Source organism: Aquarana catesbeiana, linkage group LG06 (genome assembly GCF_042186555.1).
Source record: "Aquarana catesbeiana isolate 2022-GZ linkage group LG06, ASM4218655v1, whole genome shotgun sequence".
Classification (NCBI taxonomy): Eukaryota; Metazoa; Chordata; class Amphibia; order Anura; family Ranidae; genus Aquarana; species Aquarana catesbeiana.
In genome coordinates, this window is record NC_133329.1 from 384,138,535 (window position 1) to 384,160,028 (window position 21,494).

The window sequence follows — 21,494 nt, forward strand, 5'->3', positions numbered from 1 at the left end:
ATTCATCCTGAAATCGGACCTGAAAGGGTGAACCAGGATGCACCGGACCCCTGCTGTGAGCCACAGTTGGCGATAGTGTGAACCCAGCCTAAGACCCCATAAACACTAATAGATTTTCGGCAGATTTTTGTCTTCAGATTTACCAAAACCATATAATATGAGGTCAAACCTTAAGAGTTCCAATTTGTATGCAATCAGGCCGGCCCTTGCACTACATGGTTTTGGTAAATCTAAAGACAAAAATCTGCAGAAAATCTAATAGTGTGTATGGGGCCTTAGACAGATTTGGGTCTAAGGAGGTATGTCAATGCATAGACAGCAGGGTCACCTGCTGACTTGGCACCATCCAAAGACAGCTTAACTCTTCATTAGGACACAGATGATGAATCCAGCACAATTTTACTTTATCTAATTGCAGTACAGAGGATGTCTTTCAAGTCCTTTGAAGTGTAAGAAGACAATGACTTTCCTAAGACCTGTCTCTGTAATGTGCTAACACTGACTGAGAACTGAGAGAACATGGGAGGGGAGGGTCTAGCTAGGACTAAACCAACTAGCGCTAAACAGAAGGTGAGGACAGAGGGAGAAACCAAAATGACATAAGCAGTTTTATGCACATATCTCCTTAGACCCAGTCTGTTCCAACAGTATGGTCACCTGCTGTCTTGGCACCGTCCACAGGCAGCTTATTATTATTATTATACCGGATTTATATAGCACCAACAGTTTACGCAACGCTTTACAATATAAAAGGAGACAATACAGTTACAATACAATAAAATACAAAAGGATTAAGAGGGCCCTGCTGTGATTACATAATCACACACATAGGTTGGACTTGATGGACTTGTGTCTTTTTTCAACCTCACCTACTATGTAACTACCCTGTTTCCCCGAAAATAGGACCTAGCGTGATTGTCAGTGATGGCTGCAATATAAGCCCTACCCCCCAAATAAGCCCTACCCTGTTTCCCCGAAAATATGCCCTTCCCTGAAAATAAGACCTACAAGGACTTTAACTAGGGCTTATTTGGGGGGTAGGGCTTATATTGCAGCCATCACCGACAATCACGCTAGGTCTTATTTTCGGAGAAACAGGGTATGTAAGAGCTTACAATCTAATAAAGCGGGGCAGGTGGTACAAAAGGTTGTAACTGTGGGGAATGAGCGGATGGAAGTGGTAGGAGATTAGTTGGAGACATGATAGGCTTCCCTGAAGAGATGAGTTTTCAGGGATCGCCTTAAGGTAGCAAGAGTAGGGGATGGCCGGACCAGTGGAGGTAGCGAGTTCCAGAGGATGGGAGATGTTCTGGAAAAATCCTGGAGACGAGCATGAGAGGAGGAGACAAGGGAGCTTGAGAGTAAGAGCTCTTGGGAAGAGCGGAGAGGACGATTTGGGTGATATTTGGAGACAAGATTAGTGATGTAGCTCGGGGCAGAGTTGTGAATGGCTTTGTATGTTGTGGTTAGTATTTTGATCTGAATTCGCTGGGTGATTAGGAGCCAGTGTAGGGATTGGAGGAGAGGGTTGGCAGACACTGAGCGGTTGGTAAGGTGGATAAGTCTGGCAGCAGCATTCATGATAGACTGAAGAGGGGATAGCCTATGGAGAGGCAGGCCAATGAGAAGGGAGTTGCAATAGTCAAGGCGAGAGATAACAAGGGAGTGAATGAGGAGCTTGGTGGTTTCATTTGTTAAAAAGGGGCGAATTTTAGAGATGTTACGGAGGTGAATTCTACAAACTTTTGACAACGATTGGACTTGGGGCTGAAAGGACAAGTCAGAGTCTAGGATTACACCTAGTACCCTGGCGTGAGGGGAGGGACTGATGGTTGCATTGTTGATTTTGATGGAAAAGTCATGGAGGGGGGCACGGGCGGGGGGGAATATTAATAGCTCAGTTTTGGAGAGATTTTGTTTAAGGAAGTGGTGTGACATCCATGCTGATATGTCAGTTAGTAAGTTAGTAATGCGAGAGGAGACTGAAGGAGTGAGGTGAGGAGTAGACAGATAGATATGGGTGTCATCGGCGTATAAGTGGTATTGGAAGCCGTGGGCATTTATCAAGTGACCAAGGGAGGAGCTGTGGATAGAGAAGAGAAGGGGTCCAAGAACAGAGCCTTGGGGGGGCCCCAACAGAAAGGGGCAATGGAGAGGAGGAGACAGAGTTGTAGGTGACACTGAAGGAGCATTGTGATAGGTAGGCAGAGAACCAGGATAGAGCAGAATCTCGGAGGCCAAGGGAATGTAGTTTATTGAGAAGGAGTGGGTGGTCAATAGTATCAAAGGCCACAGAGAGGTCAAGTAGTAGGAATATGGAGTACTGGCTGTTGGTTTTAGCAGTTAGTAAATCGTTAGTAAGTTTTAGTAAGGCAGTTTCTGTGGAGTGCTGCGAGCGAAAGCCAGACTGTAAAGGGTCAAGAGCTTAACTCTTCAATACTACACAGAAGTTGAATCAACCACAATTTTACTTCAGCTAATTGCAGTACAGAGGATATTTTTCCAGTCCTTTGAAGTGTTAGAAGACCAGGGCTTTTTTTCAGCAGGAACTAGGGGGAACTCAGTTCCACCACCTCTGGCTCAGGTCTTCTGCTCCCTGCTCACCACTATCACTTGGTAACACTAAAGTCCAGCTTCTGCATGTACAAGTGATAACTTATCTCCCAGTAGCTCTCACAGGTCAGATCTCCTGCGCAGATCCCACTGAGTGCCGGACAGGGACAAGGGAGATACAGAACAGGTGCCCAGGGTTCAGTGCAGTCATGGGCAGGAGAGGGTGTGTGGTAAGCTGCACCCTCTGTGGTCTCCATTTTTTTCCCTGGTGACCAGTTGTTGATGCTCCTACTGCATGATCTCCCTTGCAAGTGATTGTAGTATAGTATAGTATGCTGGGAGGTACTACAGCCGGATAGGTGCTTCAGCTTAATATTGCAACAAAGGCAAGAAATATGACAGATGGTGGAGCTTTTAAGGAGGGGAGAGAAGATGAGGACAGTGGAGGGAGGGGGTTGTATGCACTATTTCATGCCATTTGGCAGGTATGTGTGTGTGTGGCGGGCATGGTTGAGTCCCTGCACCTATTCTCTGAGAAAAAAAGCCCTGAAGAAGACAATGGCTTTCCTAAGACCTGTCTCTGCACAGTACTAACACTAGATAAGGAATTGGAAATTGTGTCCAGCAAATTGACAACATAATTAAAAAAATTGCACAAATTCATTGATGCTAAATAATTTTATTAGGAGGGAGTCCTATCACTCCTGCCAATACATTTTTTATACAGGTTATGGTTTTAAATATTGTACTGTTGGGTATGTGAATACATTTATATTGTTTTGTATTAATAAATTTGTACATTTTTTTAAGTATGTTGTAAATTTTCTGGGGACCTCTAAAGTAATTTTCCAGTTCCTTATCTACTATGCTACTAGGATGTTATGCCATTTATAAATAGCCCACATATTATTTCAACAATAGAAGTGCACTAACTGAGGCAACATGGAAGAATTGGGAAGGGTCCATCTAGGACTGAACTAACTAGCACTAAACAGGAGGATAAGACAGAGGGGGAAACCAAGATCACATAGTAAACAAGTTGAAGTGGCTGAAAACCTCCACTATATGTCAGCATACTACCAAAAAAAAAATAACCTGATGCACTTCAATACGACACTTGTAAGTGGGACAGAACATTCACTGTAGTATTAGTGACTATTACAGTTATTCTCTGCTTCCCCAGGGATTGGCCAGGTATGGAACATATATGCTGGACCAATGTAACTATACCAAAAAAAAAAAAAAAATACATATGTGGAATTCAATTTTAATAACACTGGAACCCTGAAGTTGTCATCCAATTGTAAAGCTGGCCATACACTGTCATAAATAGATTGAACAGTGTGCCTGTGGTACTGATAGAAAAAAAAAAACAGCACAAAAAATGATCTATTATATATATTCTATACTTGCACAATGGTATGACAGTTTCCCATTCACAAAACCAAAGTCTTTTTCACGATCAGTTGGAATTTGGTGTGCTATCTGTAAAGCAGAATGTGTTTGCCAATTGATTGAAAGAGGAATTAAAGAGGTTTTCCAGGTTTCTTTTTAAAATAAAAGTTGCAAACAATTTTTACATTTTCAGAAAGTTTTTCTGTTTCAATCCCTTTTTATTTGTTTTACAAAATAGAGTAATACAATTTAGTATACATTTTTACATTGTTGAAGCTATCATGAACGGTAAGGCATACAGTAGTATCAAAATTGAGGGATATTGGCATAGTCCCATATCTAAACCAGGTAGTACTCGCAATCATGGAGCTGCCTGGGAACAGTCCACAGGTTCAGTAGCCGACTAGAAGCAAGGGACTAACCCAGGGGTACAAACCCAGAATGATCCCATCAAAAATATTAACAATGTAAATTCAAAGATATAACAGTTTCCATATTGTGATAAACCTCTGATAGGACCAGAAGTCGGGATATAGGAACCAGATCTATTATCAAACACAATTTAGAGAGAAAGTCTCAAAAGAGCAAAAGCAGGAAAAGAAAAGAAGAGAAGGAGAAGAAGAAATATCTGTCTAGACATCTAGAAATGTTCCTAAAGTTTTTATCTAACTTTTTGAAAAAAAGTACCATGAACATGAGTATAGAACATGACAGCATACAAGCGTTTGAAGGTAAAGGCGCATACAAGTTACCATAGAACCCAAGAATAGAACCAAGAAGACACAAACAGTTGGACATCAGTATCAGGTGGTCGAGATAAAAAATTTAAACGGACGTTGTCCTAAATCACTCCTGAGGGGCCATTGTCTGTCAAGGCTTTTCTCTAGGCCAGCCATTCTTAATCGGGGTTCTGTAGAATCCTAGGGTACCTCCAGGTATGGCTAGGGGTTCCTTGAGCTGTGGATAACTTTGATCCCATCTGGTGGGGTCTGCATACTTCCATGTCCAATGCCACTTGTCAGAGCCAGCGACATGACTGCAAGGGTGTCGTTCTGGCCATCCCTCCAAGGGTAGCATTCTTCAGACTTACCACCACCAATGTAAGGGGCATTTCCCCAATGACCCAGGATAGACTAATCTTACCAGGGGTTCCCTTAAATTTAAAAACTGTTTTAAGCATTGAGAAAGGCTGGTCTAGGCAGAGTCTATGTCCTGGCCCCTCATGCTAAAGCGGGCCAGAGATGGATCAAGATATTGCAGGTTCAGCAGCCGAATTTCTAAACAATTATGGCCATTCCCATTCGTGAGAAGTTATCTAATGATCAACTTCTGTTAGTGTATTCTGACAATGGAGCAGTCACACTGTCAATACAATATCACAGCATGGAGGATTCCTCCATTCACCACTGTTGTGTGGATAGGAAAACCCAGTCAGTTTATTTTGAACAGCCCATTGACTAATTAAAAAAACTGATCCAACTATGGCTAGCCTACAGCTGGCCATGCACTAGTAGATTTGAAGGTCAGTTGAAAGGCCTTCAGAACTTAATTTTCTTTTACCATTTGATTTTGGACTTTGTCAAACGAAAACCACATTTGCTTTTAGAAATTCATTCATCCGAGAGAAATTATACATCCAGGTCCTTGGAATTTTCACCTAACTGTGGTTGAAAATAATGCTGATGCTTAATGCTTGACCTGCGGGATTTAAAGAAGGTTATGCAAGTACCCTACTCCCGTGGGAACTCAGATAGGATAGAGTAATAAAAGGAAGAAGGGAAAAATAGCAGGAAAAAGAAAGAAACTGAGACAAAAAGGGAAAAAAGGGGAGAGGGGGTCAGCCAGGGACATGGGAATGGGGGTAATTTGATGAGGAGGCTAACCCCCCAGGAGTCCAACTCCAGAAAGTCCCTCACCTTGATGATAATCCTTGCACAGCTGGGTAAAAGGAATCAGCTCTTCAGGTCAAAAGACCTCAGTGGTAGACATGTGCACAGCCAAAAAATTTGTTCATTTTCGTTTCATTAGTTTATTATTTTTTTCGTTTTTCGGGTCATTCGTTATGATCGCGATTCGTAAATTCGTTCATTCGTAAATTCGGAAATGCGTTCATTCGTATATTCGTACATTCGTAAACTCGAACATTCGTTCATTCGTACATTCGTACATTTTTACATTTGTACATTTGTAAATTTGTACATTCGTAAATTCGTAAAATTGTACATTTGTAAATTAGAAAATTCGGTAATTTGTATATTCGAAGTTTGAAAATCCAAAAACCCAAAAATTCAAAAATCTGAAATAGTAACTATTAAATTATAGGTATTGTAATTTCCTTTAAAATTTGACTGTCTGAACGTAACAAATACAAATTTATCCGAAGTTACGAATTATCCAAAACGGATGCTGCATCTAAACAAATGGAACGGAACATATTAATAATAAATTATAACAATAAAACGTTGTTATTATTATTATTGTTATTTATTATTATTAATTCATTACTTTCCATTCCGTTTTTTCGGATCATTCATAACTTCGGATAAATTTGTATGTGTTATGTTCACTAACAGCCAAATTTGAAAGGAAATTACAATACCTATAATTTAAAAGTTACTAGTAATTACTAATAGTTAAGTTATTATTAGTTAACTATTATTTCAGATTTCGGAATTTTCGAATTTACAAATTTACGAATTCACTAATTTACTAATGTACGAATGTACAAATGTACATTCGTAAATTACGAATGTACGAATGCCCGAATTTACGAATGTCCAATTTTATCGAATTTATGAACATTCGGAAAAAATTCTTTAAACGGGTTTTCGTTAATTCGGATATTCCCGAATTAACGAATTTGTCGAAATTTGTTAAAAAACTAATTCGGAACGAAACGAATTGCACATGCCTACTCAGTGGTCCACTCAATGAAGGCTTTGCATTATACCCTTATATTCATTAGAGGATCTGTAATGTAACAATTTTAAAATTTTGTTGTAGCTTGTTAAGGATTTAAACACTGGAAATCTTGCGAGCTACCATAAACAAATATTAGGTTCTTATGTAGAAAGCTGCTAGCACTGATCACGTCCCATAAGGCCATGCACCTAGCATATAAATAAAAGAAAAAAGTGCTGCGCTAACTTCTATTACTAAATTATTTCCTGTGTATTTCTACATATATATACACACTCTAGACTATATCTGTAGCAAACCACATACATAAAGTGCTCTAGTGACACCACTAATTAACAAAAAAGTGACTGTGCAACAATATAGTGCAACATGTAAACTATTAATTAATTATTCCCTCTGCCTTTCCATGTATACACACTCTGAAATATGTCTGTAGAAGACCACATACATACCAGGATTATGACGTATCTTCCTCAGGGGGAAGCAAAGGAAAGGATACATTACTTCAGCGTTTCCTCTGATCCAGTAAAGAGTGCACTGTAGCACCCACGAAATGGGATTAAAGCAGACGGTAAGTAGGCAACATATCGCCTACCCACTGCCTGTCAAATGGTCTCTGAAAAGCGATCCAACCCGGATCGCTTTTTGAAAGAGCGTCAGTATAGCTGCATGTGTAAGCGAGCCCTTAGAAATTTGCAGCCTACAATACTGTGCAATGATTTGTATTGCTACAAATGGACACCATAATGGACAACATAATGTATGTTCCGCAATGTGGTAGACAGCTGAATTCCTTTAAATAAGTTTAAACTAAGTTCCTGAGAGGGTTCTGAACTTTCCCTTCATTATACAAGATATGTTCACATTTTAGATATACAGCTGATTGAGCTCAGTGAGAAGGAAGCAAGAGGAATTGTGTTTTCTTCAGTGAAAATGTATTGTAGCAACTTTTTCATATTTAGGTTAGAAAAAATGAACGACAAAATGATGTTTCATTTCACACACCTCTTTATGCATTGACATGCTTACTTTAGACCTCGTTCCGTCTGGCCAGTATGGTCACCTGCTGAATAAGCACCCTCCACAGACAGCTTAATTCTCCAAAAAAGACACAGCAGTTTAATCCAAGGAAGTTTTACTTGTTAAAATGCAGTACATGAATGTTCACCGTCCATGTTCACCTCAGCCTTATGCCTGCTATGAAGGCTAGGGACCATAAAGTAGAAGGAAGGGGGTATATCTAAGAACTAAACCAACTAGCCCCGAGATACAGGTAAACTGAATTGTACCATATACCAATTTAAAAATAACAAGTTGTACTACAATGAATTGCCACTAGATGTCACCACCAAGATATTTATACATGCATAATGAAATCCAATGCAACAGTGATGGATACAGGATAAGTGTTCCAGAACAGCTGTCTTATTTAGCAATGGCTATTCATTTTTTTTTTTAGCTTGAAGGATATTATACTGAAAACTGGAAAACCTCTTTAAATTGCAATTAGATTCTGTCCCCTCTCCTTTACTGCCTGGGACACTAACTCCTCTTGGTGTTTGGTTCTTATAAGAGGCTGTAGTGGTGATCTTAGAGCGTGACCAGATCATGCCACGCAGGGTGTGCACTGTGTCTGAGGACCTCAGGCTGGCACTCCCCCTGTCCCGATCTGACGCTGAAGTGAGGTGGTACAAGGACGGCGAGCGGCTGAAAGACAATCCGCACATACTAGTGGAGGAGAGGGGAGCAGAGTGCTCGCTGACCATCCTGGGAGCGTCGCGTCATGACGCTGGCGAATATCTATGTGATGCCCGCAACGACAGCTTCAGCTTTTATGTCACTGTGGGAGGTAACAGGAGAGACGAAGAGGCACTGCAACCAACACCCTGACACCCCCTCCCCACCCTGCATCCCCCCCATAATATTTCCTATCCCTCTACCTCTCCACTCCCGCCACCCCTATACTGAGCTTCTCCTATGTGTTAAAGGTCAACTCCACCCATCAAAATCTGCTGGATGTTATCTTTAAAACAGTATCCCGCCCATTTTTTTAAAATTTGGAGATGACAGGCTGATATGCTAATGAAATGAAAATTAAACTAAATGGGTCAACTGTTGTCCAAAGAGATGCAGGCTTTTGTTAGAAGTATAGTCTAGTCAGAATTTAAAAAATAACTTTGCACATGTTGTACTGCAGTGTGCATCAAGCCTTCCTTGTACTGCAATCTGGGGATGCTGGAACACATGTGCCGTGGATGCTGGAACACATCTGCTATGATCCAGAAGTACATCTACTGGGGATGCTCGAACACATCTGGCGTGGATGCTGGAACACATCTGCTGTGATCCAGAAACACATCTGGCGTGGATGCTGGAACACATCTGCTGTGATCCAGAAACACATCTGGCGTGGATGCTGGAACACATCTGTTGTGATCCAGAAACAAATCTGCTGGGGATGCTGGAACACATCTGTTGTGATCCAGAAACAAATCTGCTGGGGATGCTGGAACACATCTGTTGTGATCCAGAAACAAATCTGCTGGGGTGGGTGCTAGAATGCATCTACGTGGGTGCTAGAATGCATCTGGCAAAGATGCTAGAACAGATCTGGTGTGATCCGATAACATCTGCAGGAGATGCCTGAGGAAACATATCTGCTGTGACTCAGGAACACATCTGTTGGAGATGCTGGAACATATCTGCCAGAGATGCTGGAACACATCTACTAGTGATGCTGGAACACATCTGCTCTGATCTGGGAACACACCTGCTGGCAATGCTGGAATATTCTTTTTTGCTTTTTTCACAGAGAAAGCAAAATGTAAAACAAAAAAAGGCTGGCTCCAGGGATTACCTCCTGCTTTATAGAGCATGTAGGGGGATTTTCCTAATGCTTTTTTAACACTTCCTGTTGTGTCTTTGGGGGATTTACTAATACTTCCTGCCCTGGACATGCAGTAGGAAGTCATAGAAAATCTCTACAAAGTGATGGGGAAAAGTTTTGTGTTCCATTGACTGTGGTCACCAGTCTGGACACTGTATCTTCAGTCCTTTGTAAAAGTGGTGCTATTAAGAATTATCTGTAGCACATTTCGGTAAAGCTACTGAACCTAGCGGCAGGGCTTTTTAAATCTGAGGCAGGACCATTTTCGCCAGAAAAGTGGTGAAAATGCTTTTTATAGTCCCTTCATAGAGAGAATGTATCTCCCCAGCAGGACACAGGCAGCTGTATAAACCTAGATATATACAAAAGAGGTGCAAGTTCTTCTATTAATAATATCCAATATTGTAAAAGATCATTGTATTGATCAAGATGATTTGCTTTGGGGAGGCTGCTCATATTTACCAGCACAAATGAGCAGCCTCTAGGTCTTGGGAAAAGTCCAACTATATAAAAAGCAATAAGGGTGACACACCAATGGCCAAAGAGTAGAAAACTATATTTTACTAGCTATTTAGTAGAAAAAGATTTCCAATGCCTTATATTAGGGCTTATGTATTAGTATTGGAATGAATTGGATTGAAAGTTGTTTCTACAAAGATAAGGCGTTCACGTCTAGCGATTTGGGATCACGGGCAGAATCGCGGTGATTCTGCCCTCAATCCCAAATTGCGTGGCAATTGCTGCACAACGTGCATTGCATGTTTTGGTGCCATTATCCCTTAATGGCACCCCAAAAGCAATGCAATTTTGCTGTGGCAATCGGGGCTTTCAAAATCGCTTGAAGCTTGTCACCTACTTTTCTACTTTTACTTTTGTCACCTACAGGAACTACTTTTCAGGCGACAAACCCACTTAGGGCAACCCATTCAAGTGAACGGGCTGGCCCTATGCAAAACAAAATCGCATGCAAATCGCGCACAAAAAAATTGCGCGCTATGACAAATTGTAAAGGGGCCTAAAACATGCAACCAGAATAGAGTCTTCTTTTTCTACTAAATATCTGAAAAGACATCATTTTGGACTCTTTGACCGTTGGCATGGTGCTCGTACTGCTTCTTATATAATTGAGCTAATTAACAGATGATAGAAGGTTGTGGACATAGACAGGAGTTAGTTAGGACGAATCTCCCAATCCCTAATTATAACCAAATAAAATGAAAGTTGGGATTCTTTCAGAAGACTGGGATTTTTGACGTAATATCTCCCTACAAAAATCCCAGTCTTCTGAAAGAATCCCAACTTTCATTTTATTTGGTTATATAATTGAGCTATAAAAACCAGAGAGAGGTTGTAACCCCTCCCTATTCAAACAAACAAGTGTCTAGGTATAAAAAATTTGCATAGGAAATGCCACTTAGCGCCATCGCATGGCCAAATATGGTATTTTCTATTTTAAATCAATAAAAAACGATCAACTAGCACAGGGAATAGCCTAATAACATTAATTGTTTACCCCTATTTGTACAGAATGAATGTACATGCACTTTCACTGGGTGACTTGCTATGCAAATTGTATACATATTCTCCCTCCAAAGTATTGGTTATAGATACACTTTAATCACTTCCCGCCCAAGGTACTTCATATGACGTCATGAACTTTGAGCGGGGATATCTGAATGATGGGTGCAGCTACAGGCATCATCCAGATATCATCTTTTTCAGCCGGCGATTCTATGCACCGTAAGAACATTCATAGTGGCAGTTCAGCCGCTTGATCGTTCTTACAGGGGGCGGGAGGAGACGTCCCCCCTCCTGCCACCCTCTGGTCGGAAGTTACCATAGATATTTCTGGAGAGCAGATGGTCCCCAGTCATCTCTATGACCCTCGGAGGCCCGGGCACGACGTTATGACGTCATGTCCGGGCCGGTGGAAGTAAACAAAGCCGAAAGGCCGAGAGTTTTTTTTTTTTCATCTCAGCCTTTCTAGCCTGGAGGAGAGATGTGGGGTATTATTGAACCCACATCTCTCCATAAAGAGGACCTGTCACGCACTATTCCATTACATGTGTACATTCTTTGTAATAGGAATAAAAGTGTTCAAAAATTTTTTTTTAAAGAGAAGGTGCAAAAAAAATAAAATAAAAGTAAAATAAAGAATTCAAAAAAAATTTAAAGCACCCCGTCCCCGCGTGCTCGCGCATAGAAGCAAACGCATACGTAAGCCGCGCCCACATATGTAGATGCATTCAAATCACAAATGTGAGGTGTCGCCACGTGCGTTAGAGCAAAAGCAACAATTCTAGCAGAAAACCTTCTCTGTAACTATGTAAAGTGTCCTCTATGGAGATTTTTAAGTACCAATGTTTGGCGCCATGCACAATTTTAAAGTGGGACATGTTAGGTATCTATTTACTCGGCGTAACCTCATCTTTCACATTATACAAAAAAATTGGCCTAACTTTACTGCTTTGCTTTTTTTTTAATTTATGAAGCTGTTCCAAAAAAAAAACACGTTTGAAAAATTGCCGCGCAAATACCATGTGACATAAAAGACATAAAAAGTTGCAACGACCGCTATTTTATTCCCTAGGGTCTCTGCTAAATATATATATAAATGTTTGGGGGTTCTGAGTGATTTTCTAGAAAAAAAGTTATGATTTTTACATGTAGGAGCGAAGTGCCAGAATTGGCCCGGATGGGAAGTGGTTAAAAAATCCCTTTAAAAATTTAAACTGGATAAGACCCAACTTTCTTACAAAATTTTTCAGTTGAATAACCAACAAAAATGTTGCGTGTTTATCAGGGTTCTGCGTCTGGAAGTACTCAAATGGATTAGTATATTGAATCTTTTTAATTATGATTTATAACTGGTCAGCTAATCCCCTAAATACCTAAAATGTAATTAGATTACGGTGACCCACAGTAGGGTAATTACAGCCCCCTACAGATTTCCCATATTCAGTCTGTTTTCCCTCCTGTTTATTGTAAGCATGGCCCTTGTATCGTGGAATGGAAAATTCCTGCTGTCCTAAAACCAGCACTGATCATTTTCCCAATAACATACTATAGCATCAGGATGTATTTCAGGCGCCCCATCCACAGACATTGCTGGGTGCAGTTTCCCTGTTTGCTTGTTCGCTCCTGCAAATTTTTTTATCTTCGTAACACAATAACTCTGGCCCTTTTCTGAAAAATGGCGTGCTCCTATATATTAACCTGTTTTCACTGATGATTCCTAGTGCCATGACGCCTGCTTTTAGTCATGCTAACATCATTGCCAAATTTTCTAATCAGATTTTCGGACAATTCATCTTACCCCTTCCATGCACCCGTGTGTCTTGCTTTGCCTCCTTCCTCCTCCTGTGATGCCTCAGTTAAATGGCTGCTCCTTTGTGCCGAACCCCTATGCCCTCGATGCTTGCAATGCCTCCCTGTCGGTGCCTATCTTCAGATGACATTGCCCGTAATGACGTTTGCTGTTTTGGGCTGATGAAAGCTGCACTTTGTTTTGCTTTGTGGTGACTTATTGGTTGTACTATAGAGCGTTTGACCTGTGCGTTGTTTTCTCTGCCCCGTTAGCGCCGCCTGTCACCATCGTGGGTAACAGCGGAACTCCTGAGCACCATGTGTTGGTGACGGGAGATGATCTGGTTTTGGCCTGTGAACTGTCAAGGCCAAACTTCAAGGTGCGCTGGCTCAGAGATGGCGAGGAGCTGGTGTCGGGAGGGCGTGTAAAAATCTTGACCCGAGGCGCTCATCGTCAGCTCACCGTACAAAGTGTCCGGCCTTCCGACTCTGGCACCTACACCTGTGATGCCGGCTCCGACCAGCTACAAGCAGAAGTTCGTGTAGAAGGTAAGGAGTAAAGCTGGCCATACATGGTTTAGAACAGTGTTTCTCAACTCCAGTCCTCAAGGCGCCCCAACAGGTCATGTTTTCAGGATTTCCCTCATCTGAAACGGCTTTGGGAATTACTAAGGCAGTGAAACTGATCAAATCACCTGTGCAAAATAATGGTAAGCATGAAAACATGACCTGTTGGTGCGCCTTGAGGACTGGAGTTGAGAAACACTGGTTTAGAATTTAGTTTGAAAATGTTTGTTTTTGAAATGTTTGTTCGATTTTTGAATGGTTAGTGGAGACAAATAGAATGTTATTTTCGATCATAGTGATGAGAAAAATCAAAGGGTAGAAATGTTTATTTTTTTCATTTTATTATCTGAATGAACACATTTCTAACTGTTAATATGGTCCTCAAAAATCATACTTATTGAAATTTACATGTTCTAGGAAAAGTTTTATTTAGAATTAGACCTTTTATTCTTTTAAATAATTATGTATTGCAGCGGTCTCCAAACTGTGGCCCGAGGGCTCGATGTGGTCCTTTGCTCGCCCTTATCCGGCCCTTATTTCTTCGACTGATACCAACAATGAGGCATAATTCCTGGTGGTGACATAAATAAAGGGGCAATATTTCTCCCATTGATACCAATGATGGGTCACTATTCCTCCCACTGACACCAATGATGTGTCACTATTCCTCCCACTGACACCAATGTTGGGTCACTATTCCTCCCACTAACACCAATGATGGGTCACTATTCCTCCCACTGACACTAATGATGGGTCACTATTCCTTCCACTGACACCAATGATGGGTCACTATTCCTCCCATTGACACCAATGATGAGACACTATTCCTCCCACTGACACCAATGATGGGACACTATTCCACCCACTGATACCAATGATGAGACACTAATTCCTCCCACTGACACCAATGATGAGACACTAATTCCTCCCACTTATACCAATGATGGGTCACTATTCCTCCCACTGACACCAATGATGGGTCACTATTCCTCCCACTGATACCAATGATGGGTCACTATTCCTCCCACTGACACCAATGATGGGTCACTATTCCTCCCACTGACACCAATGATGGGTCACTATTCCTCCCACTGACACCAAAGATGGGACACTTTTCCTCCCACTGACACCAACAATGGGGCGCTTTTCCTCCCCCTAATACCAAATATGCATTGTTTACTCCCACTGACGCCAGGACAATTTCTACTCCCGATGGCCACAGTCCGGCCCCCTTAAAGTCTAAAGGACAGTAAACCCCTGATGTATGGTATAGGACAGTGTTCTCAACCACAGGGCAGCAGCTAATTGCCAAGCCACAGCCTCCTTCGACCGGAGCCTCTAGCCAGCTGCTGAACCCCCCACAGTGCCTCCAAGCTCCCATAGTGGCCCTCAACCTCCACAGGCCTCCAGCCTCCATAGTGCCTTCCAACCTCCTACAGTGTTGCCCAGCCCTCTATAGTACCCCCTAGCTTGCTGCAGAGCCTCTAGCTCATGACAATCTAAGTAAAAAACATGCAGGAGGACAGAAAAGCATCAATATGTATCATTTTCCTGGTGATATCATGTGTCAGAGCACACTAACAGAAAAAAAAACGTGTTTATGATATATGAAGGCCAGGAAGATATTACTCATACTATCATTTTTTATGTTAAAAAGTACAAAACTGTATTACGTAAATATATAACTCTTATTAAAATCCTTGTATATGACTAAAGTACGATCTAGCTAACACATCCAAACTCAAACCAATATTCTACACATTTCTAGGGTATACCGCTTCTTCAGGATTATGAATGTGTTATAACATAACTTCACAGAGTGGTATTAGTCCATCTATAAAAGGGCCAATAAATCATATAGAACAATATACAATATGATAAGATAATATAGATAATAAGAAACCAATAGTGACTATACAAAATCACATAATACACCAGATCAATATTTTTTTCCTTTCAGTGATGGACAGCTTATTATATTAATTTGGTGATTTGTATATTATGTTTACTAGATCATACATTAGTCATATATAAGGATTTCAATAGGAGCTATGTATTTTAATTATGCAATAAAGTTTTGTACTTTTTTAATATAAAAAAAAAAAGTCAGAGTATGATCTTCCTGGGGCATATATCATAAATTCCTTCTTATTTTTCTTATTGGGAGTCCCTAGCCCCTCTAGCCTCCAACATTGTCCTACATTGTCACCCAGTCCCTGTAGTGCACTCCATTCTCCCACAGTGCCCCATGGAAAACCCTCCAGCCTCCTGGAGAGATCTCCAATCCCCTTCAGAGTTCTCAGCCCCCTCCAGAACCCCCACACCCATATGGAGACACCCATCCTCATCCAGAGCCCTCCGTCATTTCAATATACTGTGTATGTGGCATTCTTATACGTTGACTGTTACTTTTTTTTTTTTACTGATGGGGAAGATTTTGGAAGAAATGTACCTACAAGATCGAAAACCACTGATATAAGTAGATTCTCGTGTGTATGTGTATATATATATATATATACATATGTGTGTGTGTGTGTATATATATATATATATATATATATATATATATATATACATACACAGTATCTCACTAAAGTGAGTACACCCCTCACATTTTTGTAAATTATATCTTTTCATGTGACAACACTGAAAAAATGACACTTTGCTACAATGTAAAGTAGTGAGTGTACAGCTTGTATAACAGTGTAAATTTGCTGTTCCCTCAAAATAACTCAACACACAGCCATTAATGTCTAAACCGCTGGCAACAAAAGTGAGTACACCCCTAAGTGAAAATGTCCAAATTGGGCCCAAAGTGTCAATATTTTCTGTGGCCACCATTATTTTCCAGCACTGCCTTAACCCTCTTGGGCATGGAGTTCACCAGAGCTTCACAGGTTGCCACTGGAGTCCTCTTGCACTCCTCCATGAGGACATCATGGAGCTGGTGGATGTTGGAGACTATGCGCTCCTCAATCTTTCGTTTGAGGATGCCCCACAGATGCTCAATAGGGTTTAGATCTGGAGAGATGCTTGACCAGTCCATCACCTTTACCCTCAACTTATTTAGCAAGGGAGTGGTCATCTTGGACGTGTGTTTGGGGCTGTTATCATGTTGGAATACTGCCCTGCGGTCCAGTCTCCGAAGGGAGGGCATCATGCTCTGCTTCAGTATGCCACAGTACATGTTGGCATTCATGGTTCCCTCAATGAACTGTTGCTCGCCAGTGTCGGCAGCACAATGCAGCCCCAGACTATGACACTCCCACCACCATGCTTGACTTTTGGCAAGACACACTTGTCTTTGTACTCCTCACCTGGTTGCTGCCACACACGCTTGACGCCATCTGAACCAAATAAGTTTATCTTGTTCTTATCAGACCACAGGATATGGTTCCAGTAATCCATGTCCCTAGTCTGCTTGTCTTTAGCAAACTGTTTGTGGGCTTTCTTGTGCATTATCTTTAGAAGAGGCTTCCTTCTGGGACGACAGTCATGCAGACCAATTTGATGCAGTGTGCGGTGTATGGTCTGAGCACTGACAGGTTGACCCCCCACCCCTTCAACTTCTGCAGCAATGCTGGCAGCACTCATACATCTATTTCCCAAAGACAACCTCTGGATATGACGCTGGGCACGTGCACTCAACTTCTTTGGTCGACCATGGCGAGGCCTGTTCTGAGTGGAATCTGTCCTGTTAAACCGCTGTATGGTCTTGGTCACCATGCTGCAGCTCAGTTTCAGGGTCTTGGCAATCTTCTTATAGCCTAGGCCATCTTTATGTAGAGCAACAATTCTTTTTTTCAGATCCTCAGAGAGTTCTTTGCCATGAGGTGCCATGTTGAACTTCCAGTGACCAGTATGAGAGAGTGAGAGCGATAAAACCAAATTTCACACACCTGCTCCCCATTCACACCTGAGACCTTGTAACACTAACGAGTCACATGACACCGGGGAGGGAAAATGGCTAATTGGGCCCAATTTGCACATTTTCACTTAGGGGTGTACTCACTTTTGTTGCCAGCGGTTTAGGCATTAATGGCTGTGTGTTGAGTTATTTTGAGGGGACAGCAAATTTACACTGTTATACAAGCTGTACACTCACTACTTTACATTGTAGCAAAGTTTCATTTCTTCAGTGTTGTCACATGAAAAGATATAATTTACAAAAATGTGAGGGGTCAGCCCACCAGGATCCTTCTTTTATTTAAAATGTATCTAATATATATATATATATATATATATATATATTTAAAATCATTTAAAATATATCACTTTTAGGTGGACCAACCTTTAATAAAGGGGAGTGGCGCGAGAGTTTAGCTTGAGAACTGCTAAATTATTGTTAAAGGGCATCAAAAAGACTATAAAATGTTAGTCTTATTGAATTTCGCTCCTATGCAAACGTGCAAGCCTAAAAAAACTAATTATAAAATATTTTCCTTGATATGAGGTTGAAAGCTATATAAATTATGGTCTATGAAATTATTTTTAGAAAACATACAACTGTTATTATAAATCCTTAGAATGCTAATAGGGTTGGTTTGTATGTTTTAGTTCAATGTCTAGGTATAAAAAATTTGACCAGAACCTTCACCATTCTTCCTCTTCCATCAGCGCCCCGTCAGGTGGAGTTCCTCACCGAGCTGCAGAACGTGACTGTTCTGGAAGGAGATGCTGCTACTTTTAAGTGCGTTGTCTCTCCAGATGATGTCATTCTTCACTGGGAGCTGAACGGATCCCCAGTGAATTCAGACCGGAGGGCCAGCATGGCAAGCAATGGACTGTGCCACTCTCTGACCTTACATGGGTGCCGTCTTTCGGACTCAGGTACCATCACCGCTAATGCTGAGGGGCTCATCTCTCGAGCAAGGCTCAGGGTGCAAGGTATGTTGCTGATTATACACTACAAGAGTTTGTGCTTGTGCTGAGCTGAATGTTAGTTACGCTTTTATGGGCCTATGTATATGGCTTTTGATTGTGTCAGAACTGATTTTCTCCTTACATAAATCAACAGCAATGCCAAAGTAGCTTGAATAAGGCTAGAAACAGGTCAGAGGGGGGTCTGCTGCAAGTCAAAAGCAGCTGTGAAGGAACTCAGATGGAACTCACACTGATCTCAAAGCAAGCCAAATGCACCCAAAAGCATGCCACATTTTTCCATCCACACCAGTCTATAAAGCATAATTTTGACCATACCGACCAATATGACTACCATAGGGAGCCTGACAGCAAACAAAGCCTGGAACAGGCTCAAACAAAGATTCATGTATGCACGTCTATGCAACTACATGGCACTGGTTGCCAACTATGCTGTTTGAGCACATGCTCTTTCCCAAGTTGTGCATCAAGATGGGTCAGTTATTTCTACCTGTTCCAACAACTCTGGGAAAGTGAAGTGACTTCACTGGAAGGCAGTTTGGCTTAGTTTAACCATAAGATGTGATCCAGGAATAGTGGAGTCTAGGACAGTCTTCATTTAGAACTTAGCTTGTAGAGGAATCCTTGTAGACCCATTTCACTTAGGGAGCCCTGGGACATGGGTTCCCCATCCCTCACCACCTATAGTCAGCAACAAGATACTTCATCCCCTGCAACATCATTGGTCTAATAGGGTAGTACTCTACCAGAGACAGTGCAGGAATCTATCAATGGCACTAAGAAGTGAATTGTTAGGAGATCTGAAGGATCCCTTTACAAGTTTTCAATTGAGTATATCTGTTCACCAGAGAGGATTGGAAATTGTCATTGATATTTGCTTCCAGAAGATCATCCTAATCTGGTGGGAATCAAAATCTGGCCAAAGAGTGCATGATTCAGGTATACCTAAAATTCTCCTGGTTAGATACAGTATTTGATACATTTATTACTGTGGAGATTTCAACAAGAAGAGTAGAGAAACTCTAAAGTGGATGGGAGCACATTAAACTCCAAGGTGAGCAAGAAGAGATCTAACAATAACGGCAGGAGGATCTTGTCATATAGGAAGTCGGTAGACAATTTAGCCTGGCAGACCTCATCCATAATTGAAATTGTGCTTTTGGGTGGACTGGTCCTTTAATTCTAATTCTGATATTTCTTGTGCTTTGCGTGAAAGTGGGAGGAAATTCTCCATAGGATTTTATATTTTATTAAGAGTGGAAGACTGACCTGTCCCCTATCTCTTCTCAGAGGCACATGTGATGTTTGTTCAGGGATTGGAGGACAAGGAGGTAGAAGAAGAAGAAGATATCACCTTTCAGGTCCAGGTGACCACGGAGAGAGGAGAGGTGCGCTGGGTGAAGCAGGGAATAGTCATCCAGCCCAGCGATAAATTTACACTTGAAGACATGGACTGCACCCACAAGCTGACTATCCACTGTGTCCAGGCTTCTGACCGGGGCCGCTACAGCTGTGAGAGCCTCCATGACAGGACTGACTGCCGCCTTAATGTCCTACGTACGTATTATATTTCTGTCAAAGATTTCAAGATATTTAAATGAAACCTGAGATTGATGCCATTGCCTTCTGAAAATACAAGTTACACGACAATCATGCTGATCCTCTGACTTCAATGAATGCTGAAGAAAAAAACACCACTTCTTCAAAGGTGTTTTTTTTTTTTTGTTGTTGTTTTCAATCAAAAAAGCCAACATACATTATTTTAGGGTTGCAAGTGGCCCACTTCATCTGGGCTTTGGAAATGAGAAAATGGCTTTCTGGGCAATTGACGATTCTGGGCAATTTGTCAAATTGCCCATTCTGGACAACTGGTGGTGATATATTCAAAAAGGAATTATTGAGAATAACAAAAGTCGTCTTACATTGCCTATTTTGGCCGCAAAATTGAGCACTATAAGTAGATTTCTGTTATTCTCACTATATTAATATTATACTTCCAAATGTCCAGTCAAAGCTTTCTTTCACATTTCCAAAACCCTCATGAAGGGGACCTTCAGTACCCCATAACTGAGTTGGTTTCTCTTATTGAATACAATAGCAAATAGAACAAATTTGGACAAACATCTTTGATGTGGCCCTCTATTTGTTTTCTCCTTTACTATGTTTGCACAAAAACCCTACTAAGGGTAGGCTCCTGTAAGATAGAGAGCTGCGCACGTAACAAAAAGTCACCAAACCAAAACCCTAACAACAACAAGGGATCCAGCACCCCTCAATGTTTCTTTTTTTTGCACTCTGCATCAGTGATCTGCAACAAGGATGCAAATTGGCAGTTCAGACTTCACCTGGACGTTGCTTGCTACATGCTTGTGGGCGGGGCCACTAACTCTGCACATGGGAGTAGAGATGAGTCGTGTTACTGTGTGCAGTAATAAAAGTACAGAGTTCCTCAGAAAAGTACTGTACCATATCACTACACACTGTTGCCTGATGTATGTTGCATTTAGAAGGGACACTGCTGAGCCGGTGCCCTCTCCACCAGTCCAGCGTACCTCTGCCACCTCACTCCCAGTGACAGAATGGGGTCCTGCCATGCACATAATGTGGACCTCATACGTGCACTTGTTAACTCCTTCCTTTCCATACCATGTTGCCAGGCTATTGGTCACCGTAATGTGGGTTTGGTCCCGGTTGCTACAGGAGACTGACAGCTGGGGAGGGAGCCAGATCACCAACCCCCTTACTATCGGTTGACCCATCACCTGCACCAGGTACCACGCTTAATGACTGGCTGCAATGTACCTTGCACTAGTACTTGATTACCAGCAACTGCATTACTACTCCTGCTAGTAGGTTTGCTTCATACCCCACGTGCTTTACTGACCCAAGTTCTTTCATACACCACAACCATCATGCACCCCTTTGAATAACTTCAGACCAGGCTTAGAACAGTTGATGCCACTTTACTTAGAAATCTCAGCAGCAC

General features: G+C 41.6%; 1 protein-coding gene across 1 annotated transcript in view; it reads left to right on the forward strand.

Annotated features, from left to right (window-relative positions):
- OBSL1 (obscurin like cytoskeletal adaptor 1) overlaps positions 1-21,494 on the forward strand; it is a 152,983-nt gene that overhangs the window by 111,422 nt on the left and 20,067 nt on the right. The window contains exons 18-20 of the mRNA XM_073634270.1: positions 13,334-13,609; positions 18,245-18,514; positions 19,799-20,065. Coding sequence (XP_073490371.1) covers positions 13,334-13,609; positions 18,245-18,514; positions 19,799-20,065 — 813 coding nt within the window. The remainder of the gene's footprint in view (positions 1-13,333; positions 13,610-18,244; positions 18,515-19,798; positions 20,066-21,494) is intronic.